Here is a 24,444-nt window from a genome sequence, read left to right as displayed (position 1 = left end):
GCTATGTTTTGATCCGGTATTTCGTATGCACTATTAACAATATAGTATGCTTATATTTTCTCATAAGCTGTTAACGGTTGAGTCCAAACAATCAAACCTTGGCACCGTAATGTGTCAAGAGTTATAATAAAAATAGTATTACATTTTGTAACATTTATGGAATTATGCAGATATGCACGTTATAATCGTGTTATTTTTATTTCCTTTTCTCTGTGTCAAGGTATCACTAAACATTGCCATATTTTGATTAAATTACTATATTCTCATGTTTACACATCTGCTTGTTTATTTATTGAGAGTGACTTAGTTGGTTTCAGGCACTGATGAAGTAGTATTTTTATTACACATAGATTTTCAATAATAATACTAACTACTATATACGCCACAGATGCGCATGTCGTCATTGGCTCAATCCCTTATGAATTTAATCCGTATCAAAGTGAATCACTGTTTGCAGAGTTTTGGTCTGAATCATATATCTGCTTACATAAAGTGCATAATTGCAAACCATATAAAATGAATTAACTAGCAATTTTTCTTTCAGTTTAATACCATCAATAAAGCAATATTGGTGTCCCTTTTCTCGACCAGAAAGAGAAAGCAACACATGAAAAATTACGATGAAAACAATCAAATGAAAATCTTGTACTTATATGGTGATATCATTTAATGCCTGGTGTGTGTAAGGTTCTACTCTCGCTTTCGAGTAACAGGCGGGCCTAAAGTGTTCATGGGAATTTCGATACACAGCCTGTGAATAACAGGAATAGTTGTCAGTGTGAACCTTGATATTAATAATACTAATTGTTCTTCTTGAAAAGAATCTGTTATTGTACGGTATTGATCGCGAGGCTGACGTATGGACTGTGCTGCCAGATATCATAGCAAGCAAGTAGTAATCAGTCAGTTTCAACCTGGTGAACCTACAGGAATGTGTGTTGGTGTGTGTTGGGATGGTGTAGTACGTATGCAATTCGTTTCTCTCTCAGCAGACCAGAAGATTAAAACATTATCGTTTTAATTCATCTGGCGATAGCGTAGAATACACGACAAATTCTGGGCAAAAAGTCTTCCCAGGTAAAGTATCCTTATTTATTCCTATTCGTGATCTTCTATTTCCTTGCGTGTACTCTTGTTATCGTCTTTCTACATTTTACTTCTTTACGCGTTTTCGTCTCATCTTTATTACCAAGCAACAGCATAATAACACAAGTGTTTGTTAAAAAAAAAACAGTGGTAACCAGCGAGGTTCGACCTCTATTATATGGACATATTATTCTTAATAGTGTTCGTCACTTGATTGATAGCTGACTACATTGAATTTGTCTTTGATAACGCCTTCATTTTTCCCCCTTTACTCATCACATCAGGTAGTAAATCCACAACGTTTACAATTTTCGAAAGATCTAGTATTTAAAAAGTACAATAATGCAATGCAGTGTATATAGTTCTGATACATTTCGAACCGAGCCGTACTGATATCTGTTACAAGTTTTTTAATCTTTTTCAATACTCAAAAATATGAAAGTATTTAGAAGTAAAATGCAGATCATATGTTTCATTCATAAATGCATTTCTCTCTTTCTCTCTCTCAACCCACACACCTCTTCACATCTTCTTCTCTTTTAATCTTCAACGCACTAATATTATTGAAACATTATGTTCAGTGTAAACGTACATAATCGGGTAAAATTTTCAGTATATTTTGTTCTACGCAAAAATAGTACATGGACATGTTCTCTCGGCATTGCTATGTATGTATGTATGTATGTATGCTAAACCGAATCTCCCATCTGTGCACAAAGCTTTCACTGAACAGTATGCGCATTATATATAAATACTTGAAAGCTAAAAGGCAATTATTTATGTTCACTCTAGCAGCTGCCTCTCTCCTGGTGAATTACCTATCATTGATCTCGTGAATAATTGATTTTCACTTAGATAAGGTGTGAGTGTAATTATCTGGTAGATCTATAGGAATCAAGCCAATGTCGGTGGTTTATACAAATTACAGAGATTTTGTTTTGCCACAGTATCTTGTATAATTGTTTTTAAACTGTTCTGTATCATAAGCCGGATACATTTTAATAAGATCGAAAGTGAAAAAGTTCGTATATTTTTAAAGAAGTAATGTATCACATCTTTAAAACCTAAAACAGAAATAATACGGACAGAACATATAGAAACAGAGTATCGATGCACAAAATCATTACATCTAATATTGTCATTATATTATTACTATTATAAAATCATTACATCTAAACTATTGTCATTATATTAGTAGTAGTAGTAGTAGTAGAATTACAAGAAGTACCACTAACATGGCAAGTGTCTGCTAATTGCCTCCCACTAAAAAACTGGACGACGGGGAGTTGGGTGTAATACTTCGTCCTCTAATATCCTGCTAAGTTTCATACGTAGCATGACTGATTGAAAACAGAAGAGAAATAAGAACGCTAGGTTATACATTCTAATATTAACCATTGGTAGAAACTTTATAAAATATTTGTCAGATCTGCTTATAATCAAACTCATCTGAGATATTGTAAAATTATTGTTACAATATTCTTATCTTCAAACTCGTCTGAGATATTGTAAAATATGTTCCAAATCTGCTTATAATCAGACTCGTCTGAGATCTTATAAAATTATGGTCATAATCTTCTTATAGTCAGACTCGTCTGAGATTTTGTACAAAATGGTCCAAATCTGTTTACAATATGAGATAGTGTATAATATGATCCAAATCTGCTAATAATATTGTCAAAATAAAGCTTTTCAAGAAATATGTCTGATATCAAACAATATATATGGATGCTAAAAGAGTATTCAAAATACACTGAGACGCGTTGCTTTTTTCAGTCAGTGAAGGCCCGAAACTTTGTTGACTATAGTAAAAATGTCACAATTTTCTAACATGTTGCTGAAGAGACTCTTATTAGCAAATGTGATTGAAATCAAACCAAAACAAAATGCACGCTACAGCGTTAGGAAACAAGTGATATGCCCTAGTTGCTGAGGGAAGAAAACTCTGTACAGCATCGTAGAAGTCATTTGAGATCTTGTTAGTGTCAAACTACACAGCTAATTTGTCTTAAATTATATAGAATTATGAATGCTAGTCTGTTTACATACCAGTAGAACGTGAGTCAGAAACTCTGTTAAAAAGTATTTAAAAAATCTACTAAACATCGAACTCATGTGAAATCTGGTGATGAACCTTCGCAGACGACTTGGCGGGAATTAAACGAATATGTACATGCAAAATGTTCACAAACCTGTGTGATGCTCTGTTTAATTCCATCAAAGTCCTTAATCATATCAGTGTGATCAAAATATGTTCATTGTCCAAACATTTGAAATAGCTACACCATGACTTTAACTGAAATCAAACAAAACCTCAATGATAGTACTCGCAATTGATTGCAATCAAACAAAAACTGTGAATCCAAGAGTGTTCACAGCCCATTGGAATGTATATTCTAAGCTGATCAAGAGCACTAACTGTTTGAAATGCAAGTGAAATCTGCTCATCAGCAACTCTTACGACCTCTTATTATTAAGGTAAAACGTCACAGCAAATTTGGTTTATATCAACTGAAAATACGTATTCTAGAGTGTTCACAGGCAACATCATGGCCAATGTTACAATCATCAATGCGGCACGCCAACACATTTTTTTCTCAGTCTGCGTTCGTCCCTACTTACGAAAGTGTATTTAAGCTTTTATTGTAGAGACAGCAAATTTGGTTCAGATCTAATAAGCTTATAGCGGTGGGGGACAATAAGTTCGCATGAAATGATTGTAGCGAAAAGAAATTTAAAGATTTAATTATAGAAACTGAACATTTTGGTACAACGTATTTGTAAAATAACTCTTCCTTACTGCTGTATATAGTTCAGTATCAATTGTTACATTACTGAAGTCATAACTTTTTTCATAGCATTCCAAAGTTGTGATCAAGTTGCAAGCTCATATAAAAAAGGATATGGCTTTTAGTACTGACTCTAAATGATGAATGCTTTTTGTTTGTATGTCCTATAATTCATACGGAATAATTTTCACAAACATTTTACGAACAAGAGAAATATAATTTTATTTCTTAAGAACACTGTTCAGATTCTGAAATGACTAAACAATGCAGTATTTAATATTCATGTACAATTTACCTTTAAAGAGACTCAACCATGCAGTATTTGATATTCGTGTGCAGTTTACCTTTAAAGAGACTCAGCCATGCAGCATTTGATATTCGTGTACAGTTTACCTTTAAAGAGACTCAGCCATGCAGCATATGATATTCGTGTACAGTTTACTTTTAAAGAGACTCAGCCATGCAGCATTTGATATTCGTGTACAGTTTACCTTTAAAGAGACTCAGCCATGCAGCATATGATATTCGTGTACAGTTTACCTTTAAAGAGACTCAACCATGCAGTATTTTATATTCGTGTACAGTTTACCTTTAAAGAGACTCAACCATGCAGTATTCGATATTCGTGTACAGTTTACCTTTAAAGAGACTCAGCCATGCAGTATTCGATATTCGTGTACAGTTTACCTTTAAAGAGACTCAATCATGCAGTATTTGATATTCGTGTACAGTTTACCTTTAAAGAGACTCAACCATGCAGTATTCGATATTCGTGTACAGTTTACCTTTAAAGAGACTCAGCCATGCAGTATTCGATATTCGTGTACAGTTTACCTTTAAAGAAACTCAACCATGCATTATTCGATATTAGTGTACAGTTTCCTTTAAAGAGACTCAACCATGCAGTATTCGATATTCGTGTACAGTTTACCTTTAAAGAGACTTAGCCATGCAGTATTTGATATTCGTGTACAGTTTACCTTTAAAGAGACTCAGCCATGCAGTATTTGATATTCATGTACAGTTTCCCTTCAAAGAGTCTCAAGCCAAAGGTTCCGACATAAACTTTCTAGTCTTTCCACAATCAATTGATTTTATTAGACTGCAAATTTTTAACGTCACAACCGTCTACATATTGTATAGCAAGATGAATATTAGCGTTTTCGCTTCAAATGCTCAGTTTGAAATGAGACTTAAGATTTGAATTGTATATATGTTACTAAACAGAGTGTCTATAATGATGTTTCCTCATGAAAGGCAAACAGAGGGATGTCTTATCTAACTTTAATCAGCTTAGTCATACCTTTATTATTCATCCGCAACACCGGAACGAAATGACTTATGCCTAATTGACGACAAATGCCACCGACTCTAAATGCATATCGAAAATCAATGCAACAGCCCCCACTTGTGATAATTAAATTGACCATGCAGTTTCCTTTATTTAGTGATACCTTCTCATATCGCTGCCTGATATGGCAATATTGCCTTCAGTGAAAATGAGATAAAAGCTCAGCGATATGTTGGTCTACTTGTTGCTTTAAGCCCGGCTGGTGGATTAATACAGACAGGTTCCACAGCCATTGTCCGACGGTTCGATTCCTGTAGCTAGCAGGTCCAAAAATTATGGTAATCCATCCTAAATTGATGCTTTTATTCAGGTTTTCTGGTTTTCACCACCTGTTACGACCACAGGGATGTCGAGAGACACTGTATTTTAAAAGATATATCAGAGAAATCTTAATGTAATAAAATGTTTGCCTTTGTCGATCATCTGTTTACGTTGGGCAATTTGTCTCACCCAGGTTGACCGCTGTTTATGAATTTTATTTCTAAATATACGACTTGATAATCGAAAGTGTATTGTATTTCTTTCTTGTGTCATCTCTTTTCAACGTATTTTTCATGATCGCAACAAATCGTTAAACCTAGTGTTTTTGTAAAGTTTTTCTCTATCTTTCTAATCGTTCATGCAAAATATATCAAGCAATTGAAAATATTGCAAGTGAAGCTCTCGTTTATCCTAAATATCTTTAAAATGATAATTACCTTTATAAACAAAAATGTTTCTGTTTGTTTTGGTTCTTTTTATTACTAAGGTTTTCGTCATTTATTTTCTTTAATTGCTGTTTTTCTTAACTGCTGAAGAAAGTAAAGAAAAATTTACATCTCAGTGGTCACTCAGCTCACAAACCAACCCTCTCAAACTGCAAAGACCTCAAATATCAGACATATTTTTCTTTTCATTTCCATGGATATGTGCAGCGGTGATGTTAATTGTTACATATGTAAAGGACTCACGGCCGAAAGGGTGCAAGTTCAAATCCTAGGTCAAGGGATTGATGTATTTGTGTATTGTCAAGATCTGTCCGTTGTCCAAAAGTATAGAATGTTCTGAATGAAATCCGATAGTCTTGAAGGTCTTGATGTATGACAATGATATAATCCAGACAGTCTTTGGATGAGTCCTCAATAATTGCAAAGTAGGGGTTTAGACCAAAAATTCAACGAGCACTTTGTAATTCCATCGAATAATTATTATTTAAATAAATAATTCCTCTCAAATTATATCTGAACAGAACTATAAGTGATTCCACAGACTGGTCATAAAAGAGGAATGAATAGTTACTTGTTTACCAAATATCTCTTTATACAAACTTCACTTGATCTATGACATGATAGATTTCCCACAGAAAAAAAAACAGGTATTGAACTCAGATTCAAGTAATCGTTTTGCTTACTTCTTAGATGTATGACAGTGATCAGGTAGACATTAATTATAACCCTCAATTACTGACACAAATAATGCACACGTACACACACACGCACACACATTATATATTGATAAATATCTTTAAATTAATGTGTTTTATGTGTGCATTTTAATTGCCCATTAAATCACTGCTACATACTAGGACTCACATCATTATTCACACCGTACACTTACTGACTCGTATACTAGCCGGAAATAGACCGCTCATGTGGCCTAAGTGGTGAGAGCATCCGCCTCGGACATAGGAGGTCGCGGTTTCGAACCCCGACCAAGTCATACCAAAGACGTATAAAAATGGTACTAGCAGCTGCTTCACTTGGCGCTCAGAAGGTAGTATTAGGACTGGTCGGCCTGGTGTCAGGATAATGTGACTGGGTGGGACATCGTGTTATATGTCTGCGGTATGATGTCCCAGTCCAGCGCTAGACATCGCTATAAATGCCACACTGCAGACATCGTAGCGATTTGACTGAAATATTGTTAAGGCTACGTTAAAAATCCAACACACACACACACACACATGCGCGCGCCGGAAATAAAGTGATTGAAATGATAGGTACCTTTAATCCGAGAATGATGCAATGTTGTAGTATATAATGAAAATTAATTGAACTTTGTCAGATATGTTGAGGTGAACAGGTGTGGATAAACACCTATATGGTCAGTTACAAACTTGAATGTTTCTGATAGGCAGGCCAGACATCACGCCTGTACAAACCTAACCAGGTGGTTTCAAGCCCTGCCTTCATAATTATAGACCCATTCGATAGGATGCCTTTTATGGAAAATTCGTGCATCTGTTGATTTTATCTCAGAGAAGACACTCAAGAATGCGTCATGTATTCATATGGTCATCTATTTATTCATTTATTTATTTATGTTTTTGTGATCGGGGTGGATTAATTCACTACAACATAACTAGATTGTTTCGTGTCCAATGCATTCTACGAGAGGATTTTGATCGATGTGTGTGTTTAACAAAACTAAACCAAGTCATCACCTGATGTTGTTTTGAGACTAGAATAGCAATATGACGAAATTCTCATACAAATTTTCTAAAGAAACTGTAGTTATCAAAGCAAATGGTAATTTCAACGAATATATATGGGTTTCATGGACGACAACGACGATGATGATTACAACGATGACGAAGATGACGACGATGATGATGGAAGCAACCAATCACAAGACCGCTATATCAGAAAATTTATTTCATCTTTGTGTGATATCAGTGATTGAGAAATTCGTTATACGCATTAGAAACCTACTTGCATGTAAGTAAATAGTTCTTTGATTGCTTATGTCTGATAAACTTGTTAGGTATCATAAGTAGTGCATCCTTTGGAGCATGAGTCTGCTTCATTTTTACTGACATCCGATCCTAATTAATGTAAAATGTAGATAGTATAGTGAGGTATTATTTTCAGTGGGGAAAAAATACATTTTAATCAAATGCCATCACAATAGCTATTAAAGAGGTTTTATTGTCCTGCAGTGCATTTGAAATATTCTGGAAGAGATGGATGGGCCTAAGTCACCGTACGTGCCTGGGAATGTTATGAACTAAAGAAACCTACGTAAGTTATGATGTTCTTATCAAAACGCCACCATCTCTACCACCAATACAATCATCGCCGCTAACCATTAGTACTATAACTAGTGTTATTAAAATGATGCTGATTATTATGTTATGTGACTTTTAACTACAGTTATATCTCTCTTGGCCTCCAGAGTTTTCAACAGAACAATGTAACAATATACCAGTATATATCACTATAGAAACTGAAATAACTTTCTCTCTCTCTCCCTCTCTCTCTCTCTCTCTCTCTCTCTCTCTCGTCTCGGATTCAGCCAATATGGGTATGTGAGAAAGCTTGTCAGTAGCTTCTCGTGGGTCGGTGGTTCTTTCTGGGGCTTTCCCGGGTTCTTCCTCCACCATAAATACTGGCCGCCATGTATAGCCTATCGTGTGCTGAAAAATAGCGTTAAACCCTACAACAACAACACACACTCTCTCTCTCTCTCTCTCTCTCTCTCTCTCTCTCTCTGTAAACGCAATCTAAGTTTCAAGATTGTTGTCGAAAAGAAACATTGAAAGCCTTCAATTTAAGAATCATTATTTTCAACACGCATGTTAAAATTACATTGATGCCATTCGAGAAAACCTTAAACAATTAATACGTAAAACCAATTACGCCAAAGGCTATCTGACAGAATGGTTTCATTCAAACAGGATCTGATCACTGGCATTTTTTATCCAGTTGAAAGGTCTGCCTTATTAATCGCTGTCGTATTTACACAGCTAACATGTATTCCCTGTAATCGATGTCGTATTAATACAGCTAACGTGTATGTCCTGTAATCGCTGTCGTATTTATACAGTAACGTGTCTGCCCTGTAATCGCTGTGGTATTGATACAGCTAACGTGTATGCCCTGTAATCGCAGTCGTATTTATACAGTAACGTGTATGACCTGTAATCGCTGTCGTATTTATACAGTAACGTGTATGCCCTGTAATCGCAGTCGTATTTATACAGCTAACGTGTATGCCCTGTAATCGCTGTCATATTTATACAGCTAACGTGTATGCCCTGTAATCGCTGTCATATTTATACAGTAACGTGTATGTCCTGTAATCGCTGTCGTATTTATACAGTAACGTGTCTGCCCTGTAATCGCTGTGGTATTGATACAGCTAACGTGTATGCCCTGTAATCGCAGTCGTATTTATACAGTAACGTGTATGTCCTGTAATCGCTGTCGTATTTATACAGTAACGTGTATGCTCTGTAATCGCAGTCGTCTTTATACAGCTAACGTGTATGCCCTGTAATCGCTGTCATATTTATACAGCTAACGTGTATGCCCTGTAATCGCTGTCGCATTTATACAGCTAACTTGTATGCCCTGTAATCGCAGTCGTATTTATACAGCTAACGTGTATGCCCTGTAATCGATGTCGTATTTATACAGCTAACGTGTATGCCCTGTAATCGCTGTCATATTTATACAGCTAACGTGTATGCCCTGTAATCGCTTTCGTATTTATACAGTAACGTGTATGCCCTGTAATCGCTTTCGTATTTATACAGTAACGTGTATGCCCTGTAATCGCTGTCATATTTATACAGCTAACGTGTATGCCCTGTAATCGCAGTCGCATTTATACAGTAACGTGTATGCCCTGTAATCTCTGTCATATTTATACAGCTAACGTGTATGCCCTTTAATCGCAGTCGTATTTATACAGTAACGTGTATGCCCTTTAATCGTTGTCGTATTTATTCAGCTAACGTGTATGCCCTGTAATCGCTGTCATATTTATACAGCTAACGTGTATGCCCTGTAATCGCAGTCGTATTTATACAGTAACGTGTATGTCCTTTAATCGCAGTCGTATTTATACAGTAACGTGTATGCCCTTTAATCGTTGTCGTATTTATTCAGCTAACGTGTATGCCCTGTAATCGTTGTCATATTTATACAGCTAACGTGTATGCCCTGTAATCGCTGTAGTATTTACACAGCTAAAGTGTCTGCCTACAATGCACATGATTGTGCAAGTCCCAGCTAAGTGATTCCACGACTGGGGTTGGGGATTAGATGAAGTTTTCTTCTAATTGAATTGAGCAGCGTTTTTGAGGTTACAACCATAATATCATCGTTCAGTTCTGTAGTAATTTGATTTAATGTTCGTTCTTTCGTGTAATTCTTTTTGCACAAAAAGGCGATATCCTTACACTTTTGTTTGCAAAAAGTCATAAATGAAGAGATTTCATGACTTTTTTACGTAATAGTAAAGGTTTTTCTAAGCGTAAAAAATCATATTATATTCTCGAAACTCTGAACTACAGAACATTGTATGTAGGCTGAGTTGTATGCTTCTAATGTCAATACACGTTTCAATAGCAATCGAATAGTCTTCTGTATTGATCATGCAGTCTCGCATTTCGATATCTTTCAGCGCAGATACCTTCTCTGTCACATGTATTTTTGTTATTTTAATGCTTTTCATAACTTTTGCATTTTCAACACCAAGTTAAAATTGTTGACAATCATAAACACTTGGGCCGTACACTTAGTAGTTATTACTTGGAGTCTACATATTGAAAATATACCGTAACAACTCTGTGTTTTTAAACTATGCAACAGAAAGAAACTAAACCAATATTTCTGAGTAAATTTCAACAAGCAATTTATTTCACTATAACACATTGAAAATTCAGAACACTTCGAGAATTGTGAATTAAGTACCAACCAATCCTAAACGTCATATCACAAGTGCAAAAATATAGAATGTCCCGAATAAATTCCAATAGTCTTGAATGTCTTGATATATCAATGATATAACCCAGAGTGTCTTTGAATGAGTTTTGAATAATCCCAAATAGTGTCTTAGTCCAAAACGTTAATTAGCACTTTGTAATTACAATGAATAATTGAATAAATAATTTCTCTTAAGTTATGTCTGAACATGGTTGCAAACTCTGGTCGTTGATTCGCAAATACTGATATTAAATTAAATGGAGGCTGTGTTTACAATACCTCAGTTTTTTGTACAAACTATCACCTGACCTATGACGCAACATAATGTTCTCGAAAACTGATCATTTCTAATTATAAAATTCTATCAAATTGTAAACAAGTTTGCTTCTACAATATTCTTGAACTCAGTAATCTATGTCAAAATGTCTGCAAATGACCATTATATTAAAGTACAATATAGATATACATAACAATACTTAAAAAGCATTTAAATTGCAAGATACTTTAAGATCCCTGAAATACAATCTGAGTAGAAAACTCTTTAGACTTATCATATAGTAGGTCCATATTAGAATATACAGATGTCGTCTGAGACAGACTCAGAAGGATTAGAGAAATTACAATTAAAGGCTTCAAGGATAATTATAGAACTAACCAGAGAGTATTCAAACACGCAATATGTATGACGAATGCGACTAGTCCCGTCTCTTAGGAAGAAGAAAATCGCACAAACTCAGTTTTTTTGCGTGGGATTATTTATAACGATTCACAACGTAATTTAAACAAACTGCCTCCTCCTTTTGATGGGAGAAACGTCAAGATGCATAATTGGCAAAACGTCTATAGACTAAATGTCTAATTATAAATAACGAAAAGAATTTTTTTCCTTAACTCTTCGATTCTCATATTAAATACCCTATCTTAAAATGACAAAACAGATTTTTTTCTCGTAAAATATGAAAAATAAATTACTCTACACAACAATAGCGTTCCTTCATAGTGCCTTGATGCTGATTGCAAATACTCTATTATTCCTTCATGGATCAGAAATCAAAGTGGCAACCTCAAAAAGATCAGTACGACAATCACATGATATTCCCTTGATAATAATATGGGGTACAAGCAGAAAATGCACAGCATTACATTTTTATTTGTGCTCCATACACATGCAAATTTAATACTTAATCTTAACAAACCGTTCATCCGTCTCTACACACACTCTATTTGGCTTACCTGTACACAAAATTGAATCAAATTTGAACAAGTTTCTTTCCAAAAGTACATGAAGAATGCAAAGTGTTTAAACTAATGCTTCTTCCTTACATTATAAATATATTATAAAAGAGAGTTATTATTATTATTATTTCAGACAGTTAAATGACCGATTGATAGTTGTTTTAGGTTCATTTCTTGCTAAATTCTGTTCTTTTTTAAATCTGGTAACACCATTGTTTGCTTGCCTTGGATATATATTTTTCAAACCGTTATCTTTCAGTTTGCAGCACATCATTGTTGTGCTTTTTTATTATTATTTTTTTGGTGTTGCTTGTTATGCTTTATTAATTTGTACCACTTGTTAATGGTGTTAGAACTTGTAGACTGACCTCTTTTGCACAATGTAGCAAATAAAATATGTTTAAGCGAAACTCAGTATATAAAAAAGTAAATAACTTGGCGTAATGTCAACAAAAGTGTGGGATTAATTTTCAGCAATAATTACAATATGAATGCGCTTCTCAAGCTTACAGCTAAGGAACAAAGATAAATACATTGATGTTGTTTTTTTTCCAGAGACGCAGATCTAACAGAGATTTTAGAATACCTGATGAATTTATGATACAAGCTCTAAAGTAGAGGAATTTAGCATAATCGACATAATGCGCAATTTAATTAGCCGAGAAAAATAGCTGTCCCTGCCATTTAAACAGTATCCCTGAAGAATCGATCAGCCTGTTGCCTAGCATTAGGAGCCTGACTCAGAGCGCGCGGTGAGCATGCTGTCGCAGTCTAGTCGTATAAGAGGTACGTTTTAGATGGCAGATATTTATTGTCGAATGCTACAGGCAAGTGCTACATCTTTATTATAATGTTTGCAGAAGGAAATGTTCTTTACACTATATCTTGGGTAAGTAGCACTTATTAAATAATTAAACTCACACGTTACGTTTCCTGTTGCATGTTAAGAAATGCTTGATTTGCAATTGGTACAACGGTCTGCAACGCTGCAAGAATAAAATAGACACAATTTATCGTGAACGTTTTTAACGATGGGTTAGTGTATGCATCTCTGATCAACTTTATGGACAACTGCTCCTATGAAGTCTTGGAATGAACAAAAATGGCTAAGTCATGCATGTTGTACCCTGGACAGATTACGACACGAATGCAAACCTGGACGAACTGCGGTAATTCGATAAAAAGGGGTATCAAGGACTAAACTCCAATGTTCTAGAAATAGCGACACTGCGACTAGATACATTGTCAATTACGATCTAGACTGATAGAATTTGCTTATATAGCTGCATGCGTTGAGCCTAAAAATTGCAGGTTGATACAATAGAATACATAGTTTTTTTAAAATTTATTTACGGTGTAAATTGATGTTATAATTATATGGAGTTTTTTTGAGGGGGGGGGGTGTTTGGATCGTTATATGACTTAAAAGGGTCAGTCACAGAATTTAAAATCCCGAGACACAACGGTCGCTTTTAGTTTCAATATTTATGTTCCCTGGTTTTATGGAAATAGATTTTTATAAATAATGTAAATCACATGTGTGACAAAATCTGTTACGCCTCGGTCATATTTCTATTGCGCTTAGTGTTGTTGTACATAGAGAAGATGCTGGTTCCTACACCTGTATTACTCCGAAGAATCATGCGAGAATTGGAATATTGTCAACTAACATGGGAATATTGTCAACAAACATGGAATACGCTATCTATGTTAATTGACAATACCCCACGTTGGTTGACAATATTCCATGTTAGTTGACAATATTAGTTGACTCAAAAGTTCCTATATTTAATGCGAGAATAAGTTTTATTCCAGAAGCAGACAGCTTTAATCTTCAGCACTGTTTTTTTAATTGTAAACGCATTACTGTGCGGAAGAAAAGACAGCAGACTCTGAACCAGGGTCCAATTTGTTTGGAATATGGATATAAAATGGAGTTTAGTTGGTAATATATAGGTGTCGTGTGTTTAGTTAGCAAACCCGTTGTCAACACGTACTAATGTGCCATTGATGCTCTAGTGCCAGCCATGAAAACAAATTCCATAACAGTAAATGTAAGATTTCAGTCAGATCTTAATAATGTTTTAACAAGATTAGTTCTGTGAAATACAATAACGTTTTATGCAGATACCAAACTATAACATGTGTGACATTTTCTTTGTATTGCAGAATGTGGGATTAGTTCTAAACCATTATATGAGTGAGGAAGACGACAATGAAATTTCGTCAATTCGAATTTCGGCTATTTCCTAAGGTGAAAAGCAAGAAAAAGAAGAAGCAGAAACATTCCAGCTCTAACCATCTAAATGATACAAAAGTAGAGAAAAAATTTCTCTGCGATGAAAGTTACAGCGATTACTGCGGCTCAAGATCTTGTTTATCTAGCAACTCCTCCTTGAATGATTCCTTTCATTTGCAAACGTGGAGTCAGCGTGGTCGTTTCGCTTACTCTGGTCAAACCCTATTTTCTGAACTGACCATAAAGACGTATTGCCACAGTTGTCCTTGTGAACTCTGCCAGCCTTATGAGTGCATTTCAAGCGCCTTGAGCACTCAGAGCGAGTATTTGCAAAGGCCAGTCATTCTTCTGAGTGATGCCGACAGTTTGGATGTAGAAACTCCTAATACAATACCTAAAACCAGGTCCAGGATTAAAACCAATCCTTGGCTACCGTCCCCAAAGGCGACAACTAACGAATCTCCCGCAGGTAATGAATCAAGTATAATACATATTATATAGAAGAATCATAATTCCCATTAGTGACCTGAGATAATGATTTGATAAAACTCTTATTTCTCAACCTGTTCATGATCTCAAGTATATAGTAATGATGCAAGGAAACAAGAGATTTAAGAAACATTAAGGATTTGGTTTGATGCTTTACAGCACAGCGAAACAAGTTGGTTATTTAGTGTCAATGCAATTGGAGTAAAGTGCCTTGCACGATAGCTGACACGGGCTGGTCATATGGTAGGAGTTCAACCAGCATCCTTTCGATCTTGAGTGTAGTACGCTAACTATTGAACCACCGCGGCTGCCAACAGCTAGGATATTGTCCGAATATTCAAAACGCCGTTTATAAAACTAAATCGCAGTGTTCCTTCAAGAGATTTTTGTAATCTTTGTATTCCGGTATATCAAAATATCGATACAACGATAAGATATATTTGGGTCCAGTGAACTTAGTTATATCCGGAGATAAAAAGTAAAGAGTTTCCATCGTGTCAATTAGAAGAATTTAAGTTAAATTTCTTTTCAATCAGTCATTCGTGTAATTTTTGACAAGTCTATAAATGCAACTAACTGAATAATTTTCTCTTTTTGAGGAAATATTGAGTTGATAGAGCTTTGGATCTGTTTAGATGCCCTATACTTCGACCTCTTAATATAGATGAGAAAACATGTATAATTTTATTTATTATACTGTAAAGTTTATTGCCTGTCAACACTGTGTGAGAAATTCATTATGTGTCTTTGTATATTGAGGATAACGCTCCTAGTTCTTTACCTTATCATTGATGTTAGTCTTGTAGTTTCCATTGGCAAAAGAGTCGAAAGGTTAGCAGATATAGTATATAAACTATCTTTATCTCTTTCAGGGCAGACCTTGTGGTAGAATATACAGTTTTTAAATTATCTTGTTTAATTTCAGAGAATGTTGCGTTTACTGATACAAGCCCAAGTATTTCCTCCTCTGGAAGTTTCATTGGACAATTTTGCGGTGGACGTTGTTACTCCGAGGGCATACAATTGCCTTTCGGCTTTCACAAAGAAGCAGTAACTGAAGAGCTCAGTAAAGAAACGAACGAAGTGTTCGTGGACAAATGCGTCGTAAGTGACAGCCAGAATATTTCTTCTGAAAACTGCATAATACAAGAGTGCATTAAACTTTCAAACCTAAACACGCAAAAAAGATTTTCTTTGAAAGAGTTTCATTTGTTTGACACCGATGCTCCATCGAGTGGTTCTAGTTCGCCTGTTTGTGAGAAGTTTGACTTGGCTGGCAATCTGCAATACACGATCAATTTCCAGTACGAAGAAGAGGTCAATGAGTTGCTAGACAACTACGTATTGCCTCGAGACGAAACGTTTCTTTCCATCAAGGACCTTATGGAAGAGGATTATTGTGACACAACTTCTGAGAGTTTGGATGAGAAAGAAGAGATTTGTGATACAAATAAGCAGCCACACACACAAGATTATGACGGTTCAAGCAAATTCAATGAAACCAACAAGTTTTCTAGCACATTAAATGAGGAGGAGTTTAGTTTTGAGGATATGACATTTTACAACGAGACTTACATGCAGGAGTCGACAGACACGGGCTATGCCAGTTTGACAATGGACAGCCAGTGCTATTCTGAGGACGATTTCGAATCATTTCAGGACGAACTAGAGTGGGATGATGAGGAACATTGTATGGGAAACCTGCCATGCTCCTCGATGGACTGGGATTACTCAACGGATTTTCATATTGAACGCGATAGCACTCTGTGTAGAAGTGTAGTTGCTGACGACTTAGAAGTAAGAACGTCGGCCGAAGAAAACCTAAAACTTAGACCAAGATCAAGGTCATTAGCTGATATTGAGTTAAGTCTGGATGAAAAAGTCAAACAGCTCCGAGAGGAGAAACTGTTTGTGCAGCAAAAGGTCCGCGAAGCTCAAGAGGAGGATTTTATCAGACGGAAGCAGCTCGTGCTTTTCCAGAAGCATGGAGATTCCGAGAAGCGGGAAATCTTGCTGCAGACACTTCGTCACCTGAAGGATCGGCTTGAGAATCAGACTAGGCGTCTACAGTCTAGCTATGACACCGTTCTAGCGATCCAGAAAAGATTTTCTAAAAGGCGCTTGACGTTACCTATTGTAGAAACTTGCCTGTAATGATTCAGTCCATTTCCCTGCGATGTTCAAGTAATTCTTTCTTTTTTCATTAATTATTGCTTCAAAGCTATTTTAGTCGAACTCGAAGCCTTTGGGGATCAAACTAGAGTGACTTTTTAACATTCTAGTATAGTACATATAAGACGCTTTCTTTAAAAAGCATTACATACATGTTATATAACGTCAATAAAGGTAGAACGTTTTCCGTCAAGTGGTCTGACGATTAACAACTTTAAGATCCCATATATTTTGTATCACATAGTTCTATATTATTGTAATCACCCAGAGTGAATTATATTTTATGTACCCTGAAGGGATTCATACAATTATAATCACCCTGATGGAAGTTATAATATTGCAATTACTCTAAGTGGATTCATACTATTTGTATCACACAGAAGGGTATTATTATAGTGTGATTACCCGGAGGGGATTCATAGTATTGTAGTCACCCACAGGGAGTCTTACTATTGTGATTAACCTGAGGGGATTCATAACATTATAATCATCCATAGGGTAATTATAATATTGTAATTACCCTGGGGGTTTCATAATATTATCACCCATAGGGGAATTATAATACTGTGATTACCCTGAGGGGATTCATAATAGTGTAATCACCTGTAAGGGAATTATAATATTGCAATTACCCTGAGGGGTTTCATAATATTTTTATCGCTTATAGGGGAATTATAATACTGTGATTACCGTGAGGGGATTCGTAATAGTGTAATCACCTATAGGGGCATTATAATATTGCAGTTACCCTGAGGGGATTCATATTCATCCATATGTCACTCATTTATTGCTCTGTTATTACACTTTATATTTTAATTCGACGATATGTCTCTTATCGTACTGAATTCTGCAAAATACTATCTTCCAAAACAAGAATAATTTTCACATGTTTACGTTCTATTCTAACTATGACCACATATGAATGCGTTGCCTTCTGACAGAAATTAGAGCCTGAAAATATACTTTGATATTTCTTTGTTGTGGATGAAGAAATCACTGTCAGGATCATTTAATTTCACTTGTTATACCATATTCTGATTAGAGCCATTGCGGATAAGATTTTCAACGGACACCAGCGAACGTGCCCTCTAATTTCTAACCAGTATAAACTAGTTTTAATATAAGAAACGGTACATAGATCAGCCCGTCCTGTTCGTGCTGTAAGACCCAATTAGATGCTCCAAATATTAACACCCTTGACAGTGGGTGAAAACAAAATATAATCGTAAAATATATACCGTATGTCCATATTTTCTGATAGTGTCCACGTTGTTTAGCTGTATGTACCATTATTTTAATACTGTAATAACTGAACATTGTGCGTATTATTTGATTTCAATATGTTTTTATAAAAGTGTCGAACAATCATTTCTGACTATGGACTATCGTATTATACAATATGGGTAGAAATGACAAAGCAGCGATGAGTTGGTTTTCCAAACGTCCAGGTTGAATTTTTTAAGTCTTACATTTTTGCTGCTTTTCTTAACATATTTTCTCTATTCAAACTTTAATGTGAGGCTCTTTTAGTAATTTTACACAGTTTTGTACCACCTTCAAAAAGTGGAATTTGTATCTTGAATTGTATTAAAAAGCACAAGTAATCTTATTAGGTTGAATCAGCATTCATCTGTCAGTGAATCTTAAAGTATTCAGAACTTTGTTATATGCGTACTTGAGTTATACTCTTCATAGTACACACATACACACACATACACACACACACACACACACACACATATATATATATATATATATATATATATATATATATATATATATATATATATATATATATATATATACGCATGTTAACGAGTTAGATTTTTCATTTATAAAGTTAATGGGATGTCGACGCAGTCGCACATTGACGTATTATAGATGCTAATAGAATTGAGATCTGGGCGAGATGCATTCCATAGACATCACATTCCATTTAGTAAATGTATAACTTCTGAGTTTCTCTTTTATTACTTGACTGCAGTCATAGTTAATTACTGTACAGATCGGGTGTTATTTCAGCTAGATTATATATTAGTGCCAAACACTGTATGTGATGTTTGTTAAATTATTATTTGAGTATCTGTTATAATATTTATTTATAACCTATCTAATTAAAAATACTTAATCGTATCGTCCAAGGGTGAGGAATTTTATTTCTAATATTAAAATAAGCATAACCCCTTTTCTGTTTTTTTTTTCTCTTTCTGTATGTGTCTCATTTGAATACCTTAGAAGCTCCTTTCTTGTATTTTGTTCGTGCCATTTCTGACAGGGTCACACAAGTTTGTATTTTGATGTGTCAATCTGTATGGTAGTTGTAAAGTAGCACCTTAAATACAAATTTAGCCTATATTAGTCATGGTATGAAATCCTGCCATACCACCATTAACGGTTTTCTTTTTTAAATAGAATTATGTATGTATCAGCTTGATCCTGATTATGTGTGAACACCTCTACAACCAGAATGTGATGCTCGTGTTTTTGAGGATTTCTGTGTGGAGAGAGAAAGAGCATCCCACACTTTAAGGTCGATACTGCTTGACGTATGTACATATTGTATACGTATCAACTCTCTCAAGCAAATTCAAAACAAATGATGTAAGAGTCTCATAGTATGCGGTATCACACAAAGAGGTTTCAATGTCCTTGGAAAAAATGTTTTATCCATCAATTGTCATTTATTGCGATATTTTTATAAGTTTTCTTTAGTTTAGACATATTCTTCTTCTGATGTTAACGACATTCAGATTCCAACCGGCAACGGCATACAAATTTTCTGATCTTCTTAATCTGGCAGTACATCTCGCAGGAAAGATTACAAGTGGGCAAATTTGTCTCCGGATGACTCATCGGTTATTCCCAGAGTCCTTTTCGAGAAATCGATAATGAGGTCATCATTCATCAGTACTTGCAAATACAGTGTTTGTTAGCTCAATAGCCATGCCATATACACTGACATATATTGATTATTCTTTCTTCCGGATTGCCATTTCATGATTTTACTCAACATTCTATAGAAACCCAGGAGGCAACAGCATGAACTTTAAAGAAAGATTGGTCGCATCATTTATATTAAAGCTTCATTTCAGTTAGAGAACGCAATCATCTTGGTTGATTATCAAATAAATCAATCGGTACCGATATGGAGATTTGATATTGGAATATGAATATATATATATATATATATATATATATATATATATATATATATATATATATATATATATATATATAACCTAACTCCTAACCAAACAATGTATATATGTGCGCGTGTATGTATGTATGTATGTATGTATGTGTGTGTGTGTGTGTGTGTGTGTGTGTGTGTGTATGCATGCATGCATGCATGTAGGTAGGTAGCAGGCAGGCAGGCGGGTAGGTTAGACGAAAATCATCTTCCTTCTGGCACCAGTCTCACAAGATATTATTCACACCATTATCGGAGCATCAAAACTTGGGATCATTGACGAGAATTTAACCTTTTAATAGTCCCCTGAAAACATGCTGATGAAATATAGCCCTTATTCTATGTCTTCTGCTGTCCAATCAGAGGCAATCATGTTCAACTTCGATTGCTCATTGGCATATGTTGGAGCCGTCCCATGTATCACTTCATAAGCAGTGCAACATAAGAGTGTAATCTCATTAATCTTCAGCCCTAGCGGATTTCGTATTTGGTCATTTTCTGTTTTTCTAAATTCTGATTCGGTGAACATGTGATAATTGTTATCGGTGTGTGTTTATGTGCATTGATGTGTGATTCTCTTCATACTTCTAACCAGCTGTGTGATTGAAGTCAATTTGCAAAATTGCATTACGATTTTAGACCTGAGTGTAATGCCAAGGAATAAATAGAGACAGGTAACAAGTGACAACTGAGACAATCACCAGTAACTACTTGCATGCTTCCTGATTTATAACTTCAAGCTGTCGATAACTGTACTGTTTCTCTCTGCCTACTGTACTGTTCTCTCTGCCTACATTCACTAAGCTTAATAGTCAAGAACTGCCACTTCATAAAATGTCTGGGGAATGGGCCCGGTGCCTGATTGGTCTAAAGTGCTCGCATTTACCGATCACAGCCCTCTAACATCTATCCGCGTGAGTTATAGTCTCTGGCTTGGCTAATGTGGGCACGTGAGAAAGCTGCCAGTAGCTGCTCGTGGGTTGGTGATCCTTACGGGGTTTTCCCGGTATATAGCCTATCTAACGCCGAGAAATAACTTTAAACACCAAAAACAACAACACCAAAATGTCTGGTTTAGCAACCAAGCTTAGAGTTTCTCAATGACACTAACATTTGGTATGTATGCAACCCCCCCCCAAAAAAAAAAAAAAAAAAAATATATATATATATATATATATATATATATATATATATATATATATATATATATATATATATATATATATATATATATATATATATTCAGTCCCAAAATGCTCATGATTCTAGTCTCTCTATTGGGCCTAATCGAAGCTTCGGGAAGACAAGTGCTAATAAATCTGAGCTTGTTTCAAGTCCGGTGTTACTTATTTTGTGGGGGTCCCGAGTGGCCGAGTGGTCTAAAGCGCTCTCCGTTACAGATCACTGCCATCTCACCTCTGTCTGCATGGGTTCGAGTCTCGGATTCGGCCAATGTGGATATGTGAGAAAGCTTGCCAGTAGCTTCTCGAGGGTCGGTGGTTCTTTCCGGGGATTTCCCGGGTTCTTCCTCCACCATTAATACTGGCCGCCATGTATAACCTATCGTGTGCTGAAAAATGGCGTTAAACCCCTACAACAACAACAACAACTTATTTTGTGGCTGACCCCTCTGTATATGAGTGAATAACTATGGAAATTAGTAGCTAACGGACACAGGTCAATACAAATAGAGTTATCATATTAGTAATAATTTTTTTTCAAATGCCACATTTAAAGAATGAAATCTGAAACACACATACACAACACACACACACACACACTTTTTCTTCAGAAAATATGCACATATGAGAAAACTGTCCACCATAGTAGGGATGAAAATTAAAAAAACAAACATTTGAAACAACAAAAATTAAGCCAATACGCCAGTAAAGAATACAAATTGTGCCGTCAAGGTCAAGGACATGGACTAAAGATTTTGATTTTCTATAATTTCAGCTCGAACATGTTCGAATAGCCTTACTTTTTGTATGTGAAATTTCAAGGGTATTGAGAATCCATAAATATGAATATTGCTCAAGGAGTATCGAGTCTAAATTTATATTTTTGGTGCAAGTACAGTTTCAACGTATAATTCTGATGTTACTGGCGATCGTCTTTGAACATGTGGGCAAAAATATAGCGGGAAGATTATTACCTATATGCCGTCCAAGAAGAAGAAGAAGAAGAAGACGACAATGAAGAAGAAGAAGAAGATGATGATGATGATGATGATGATGATGATGATGAAAAGGAATGAGTGTTTGAGAGGAACAGTGAATGAAGAGAAATTACTATTGTACTAAAGTTGCAGCCAAAGAGTGGTGATACGGTTCCATAACTTTTGCATGTGTACTGGAAGGAAACGTAACATAGGGATAACCATTTTGTATGTATAATGGAAGAAAACGTAACTTTGGGAGGCTAGTACAATAATCGTTATAAAGGTACAGTCAAAGAAAGTGTTCATCCGGAAAGGAACGTGTCTTATAATCTTACTTGAAAGTTTCCGAAAATTAATATATCCTAGACTTTTACTTGAAAGATTCCGTAAGGTAAGGTATCATAGATTTTTACTTGAATGATTTCGGAAAGTAATGTATCCAAGACACTTACTTGAAAGACCACATAAACAATGTATCCAAGACTTTTACTTGAAAGACTCCGGAAAGTAATGTTCTTGCTGTTGTTTGTGTTGTTTAGGCGGTTAACGCCATTTCTCAGCACATGATAGGCTATACATGGCGGCCATTATAACTGGTGAAGGAATAACCCGGGAAAAGTCCGGTAAGAACCACCGACCAACCGGAAGCTACTGGTATCTTTCTCATATGCCCACATTGTCTGAGCCTGAGACTTGAACCTGAAAGCTTTGTATTCTAGACCCTTACTTGAAAGATACAGAAAATAATGTATTCCAAATTCTTACTTGAGAGAGTCCGGAAAGTAATGTATCCCAGTCTATTACTTGAAAGACTCCGAAAAGTAATGTATCCAAAACTATTACTTGAGACACTCCGAATAGTAATGTATCTCAGACTATTACTTAACGGAAAGTATTGTATCCCAAACAGATCCTGGCGAAGAAGACCTTGCTATGTAACCTGTTCAGTGATAGTTTGTCTTCGTACACAAAGCGGTAACCTTGAATTTTATGAAACAATGATAGGAACGAGACGAATGTTAGACCATGAACACAGACGATTCAAATCAATAACTTCAATACTTTTCTGTTTCTAGAAACAGTTCAAGATAGAGCGTTAGACAAAAACTCATGAACAATTGTGTTATTATGCTAGTTTAGCCCATCTAGGCATGCTGATACACGTCACAGCCTCTATCCCCCAGGACTTTGCAAGCGTGCCGTATGCTATGTGCAACCTATGGATAATTTACATTAATAATCCACAAAAGAGACCAGTCGTTGGGGATTGATTCGCGTGATGTGTCAGAACCCAAAATGGCAACCCCCAAAAATGCCAAAACTAGTCAGATTTTTACTATTCATACTAAGTACAACATATAAAATGATTAGAACGGTTTTGAGACTGTGTACGGTATCTGCACACGTTAATCAGGTCGCTAGGTAGCCAGTGCTGGGTCGATCGATACTTCACAGGTTATATTTAAAAACTGCTGTGCGATTACAACTGATGCAGATTTTATTAAAACGGTCGATCTTGCGTGCGTTTTAATTCAAGGAGAGATAAACTATTTTGATTTAATTTGCAGCGGGGTTACAACAGCTTTTGCCAGTTCGACTTTGACACGTGTATTATCTATCATTTGTTGTTTTAGAGTATATTCCACGAAATGTGAAGATACTGCTGTAATATTTGAAAGTTTGGGGATGGTGATAGTCATTATACCATTTTATACACACACACACACACACACACACACACATATATATATATATATATATATATATATATATATATATATATATATATATATATATATATATATATATATATATATATATATATTACACTGTCACTGAAGATATTTCATTACTCGTATTTGGTAGAGTTCGTTGTTTTAAGGTTTTAACAATATGAGTTATAATCTGTACGTCTTTTTGACTGATAGAGATGGTTTTACCTCAGGAAAAGACCTGAGAGCATTCCATATCTGATATAATCTGGCTGACTTTATTCCATATCATTCTTGGACTTCTTTTTCTTTAATAATTTGTGGCGGAA

At 35.4% G+C, this 24,444-nt stretch overlaps 1 protein-coding gene across 3 annotated transcripts; it reads left to right on the top strand.

Annotated features, from left to right (window-relative positions):
- Window positions 1–748: 748 nt before the first annotated feature.
- LOC149784338 (uncharacterized) lies at window positions 749–19,185 on the top strand. 3 transcript variants are annotated; one of them, XM_089932379.1, is made up of 5 exons: window positions 749–1,077; window positions 8,144–8,225; window positions 12,708–12,938; window positions 14,322–14,860; window positions 15,806–19,185. In XM_089932379.1, exons 4-5 carry the CDS (start codon window positions 14,368–14,370, stop codon window positions 17,032–17,034), a joined length of 1,722 nt encoding a protein of 573 aa, XP_089788505.1. In that variant the 5' UTR covers window positions 749–1,077; window positions 8,144–8,225; window positions 12,708–12,938; window positions 14,322–14,367; the 3' UTR covers window positions 17,035–19,185. The 3 variants fall into 3 exon arrangements, with proteins under 3 accessions (XP_089788505.1, XP_089788506.1, XP_089788507.1); XM_089932380.1 differs by having other exon boundaries at window positions 12,708–13,041; XM_089932381.1 differs by lacking the exon at window positions 8,144–8,225.
- The last annotated feature ends 5,259 nt before the right edge of the window (window positions 19,186–24,444 follow it).

The sequence above is a fragment of the Sinohyriopsis cumingii genome, chromosome 14 (genome assembly GCF_028554795.1).
Source record: "Sinohyriopsis cumingii isolate HCF-2022 chromosome 14, ASM2855479v2, whole genome shotgun sequence".
Lineage (NCBI taxonomy): Eukaryota > Metazoa > Mollusca > Bivalvia > Unionida > Unionidae > Sinohyriopsis > Sinohyriopsis cumingii.
Note: the sequence above shows the minus strand (reverse complement) of the source record. Positions and strands in the feature narration are given on the sequence as shown.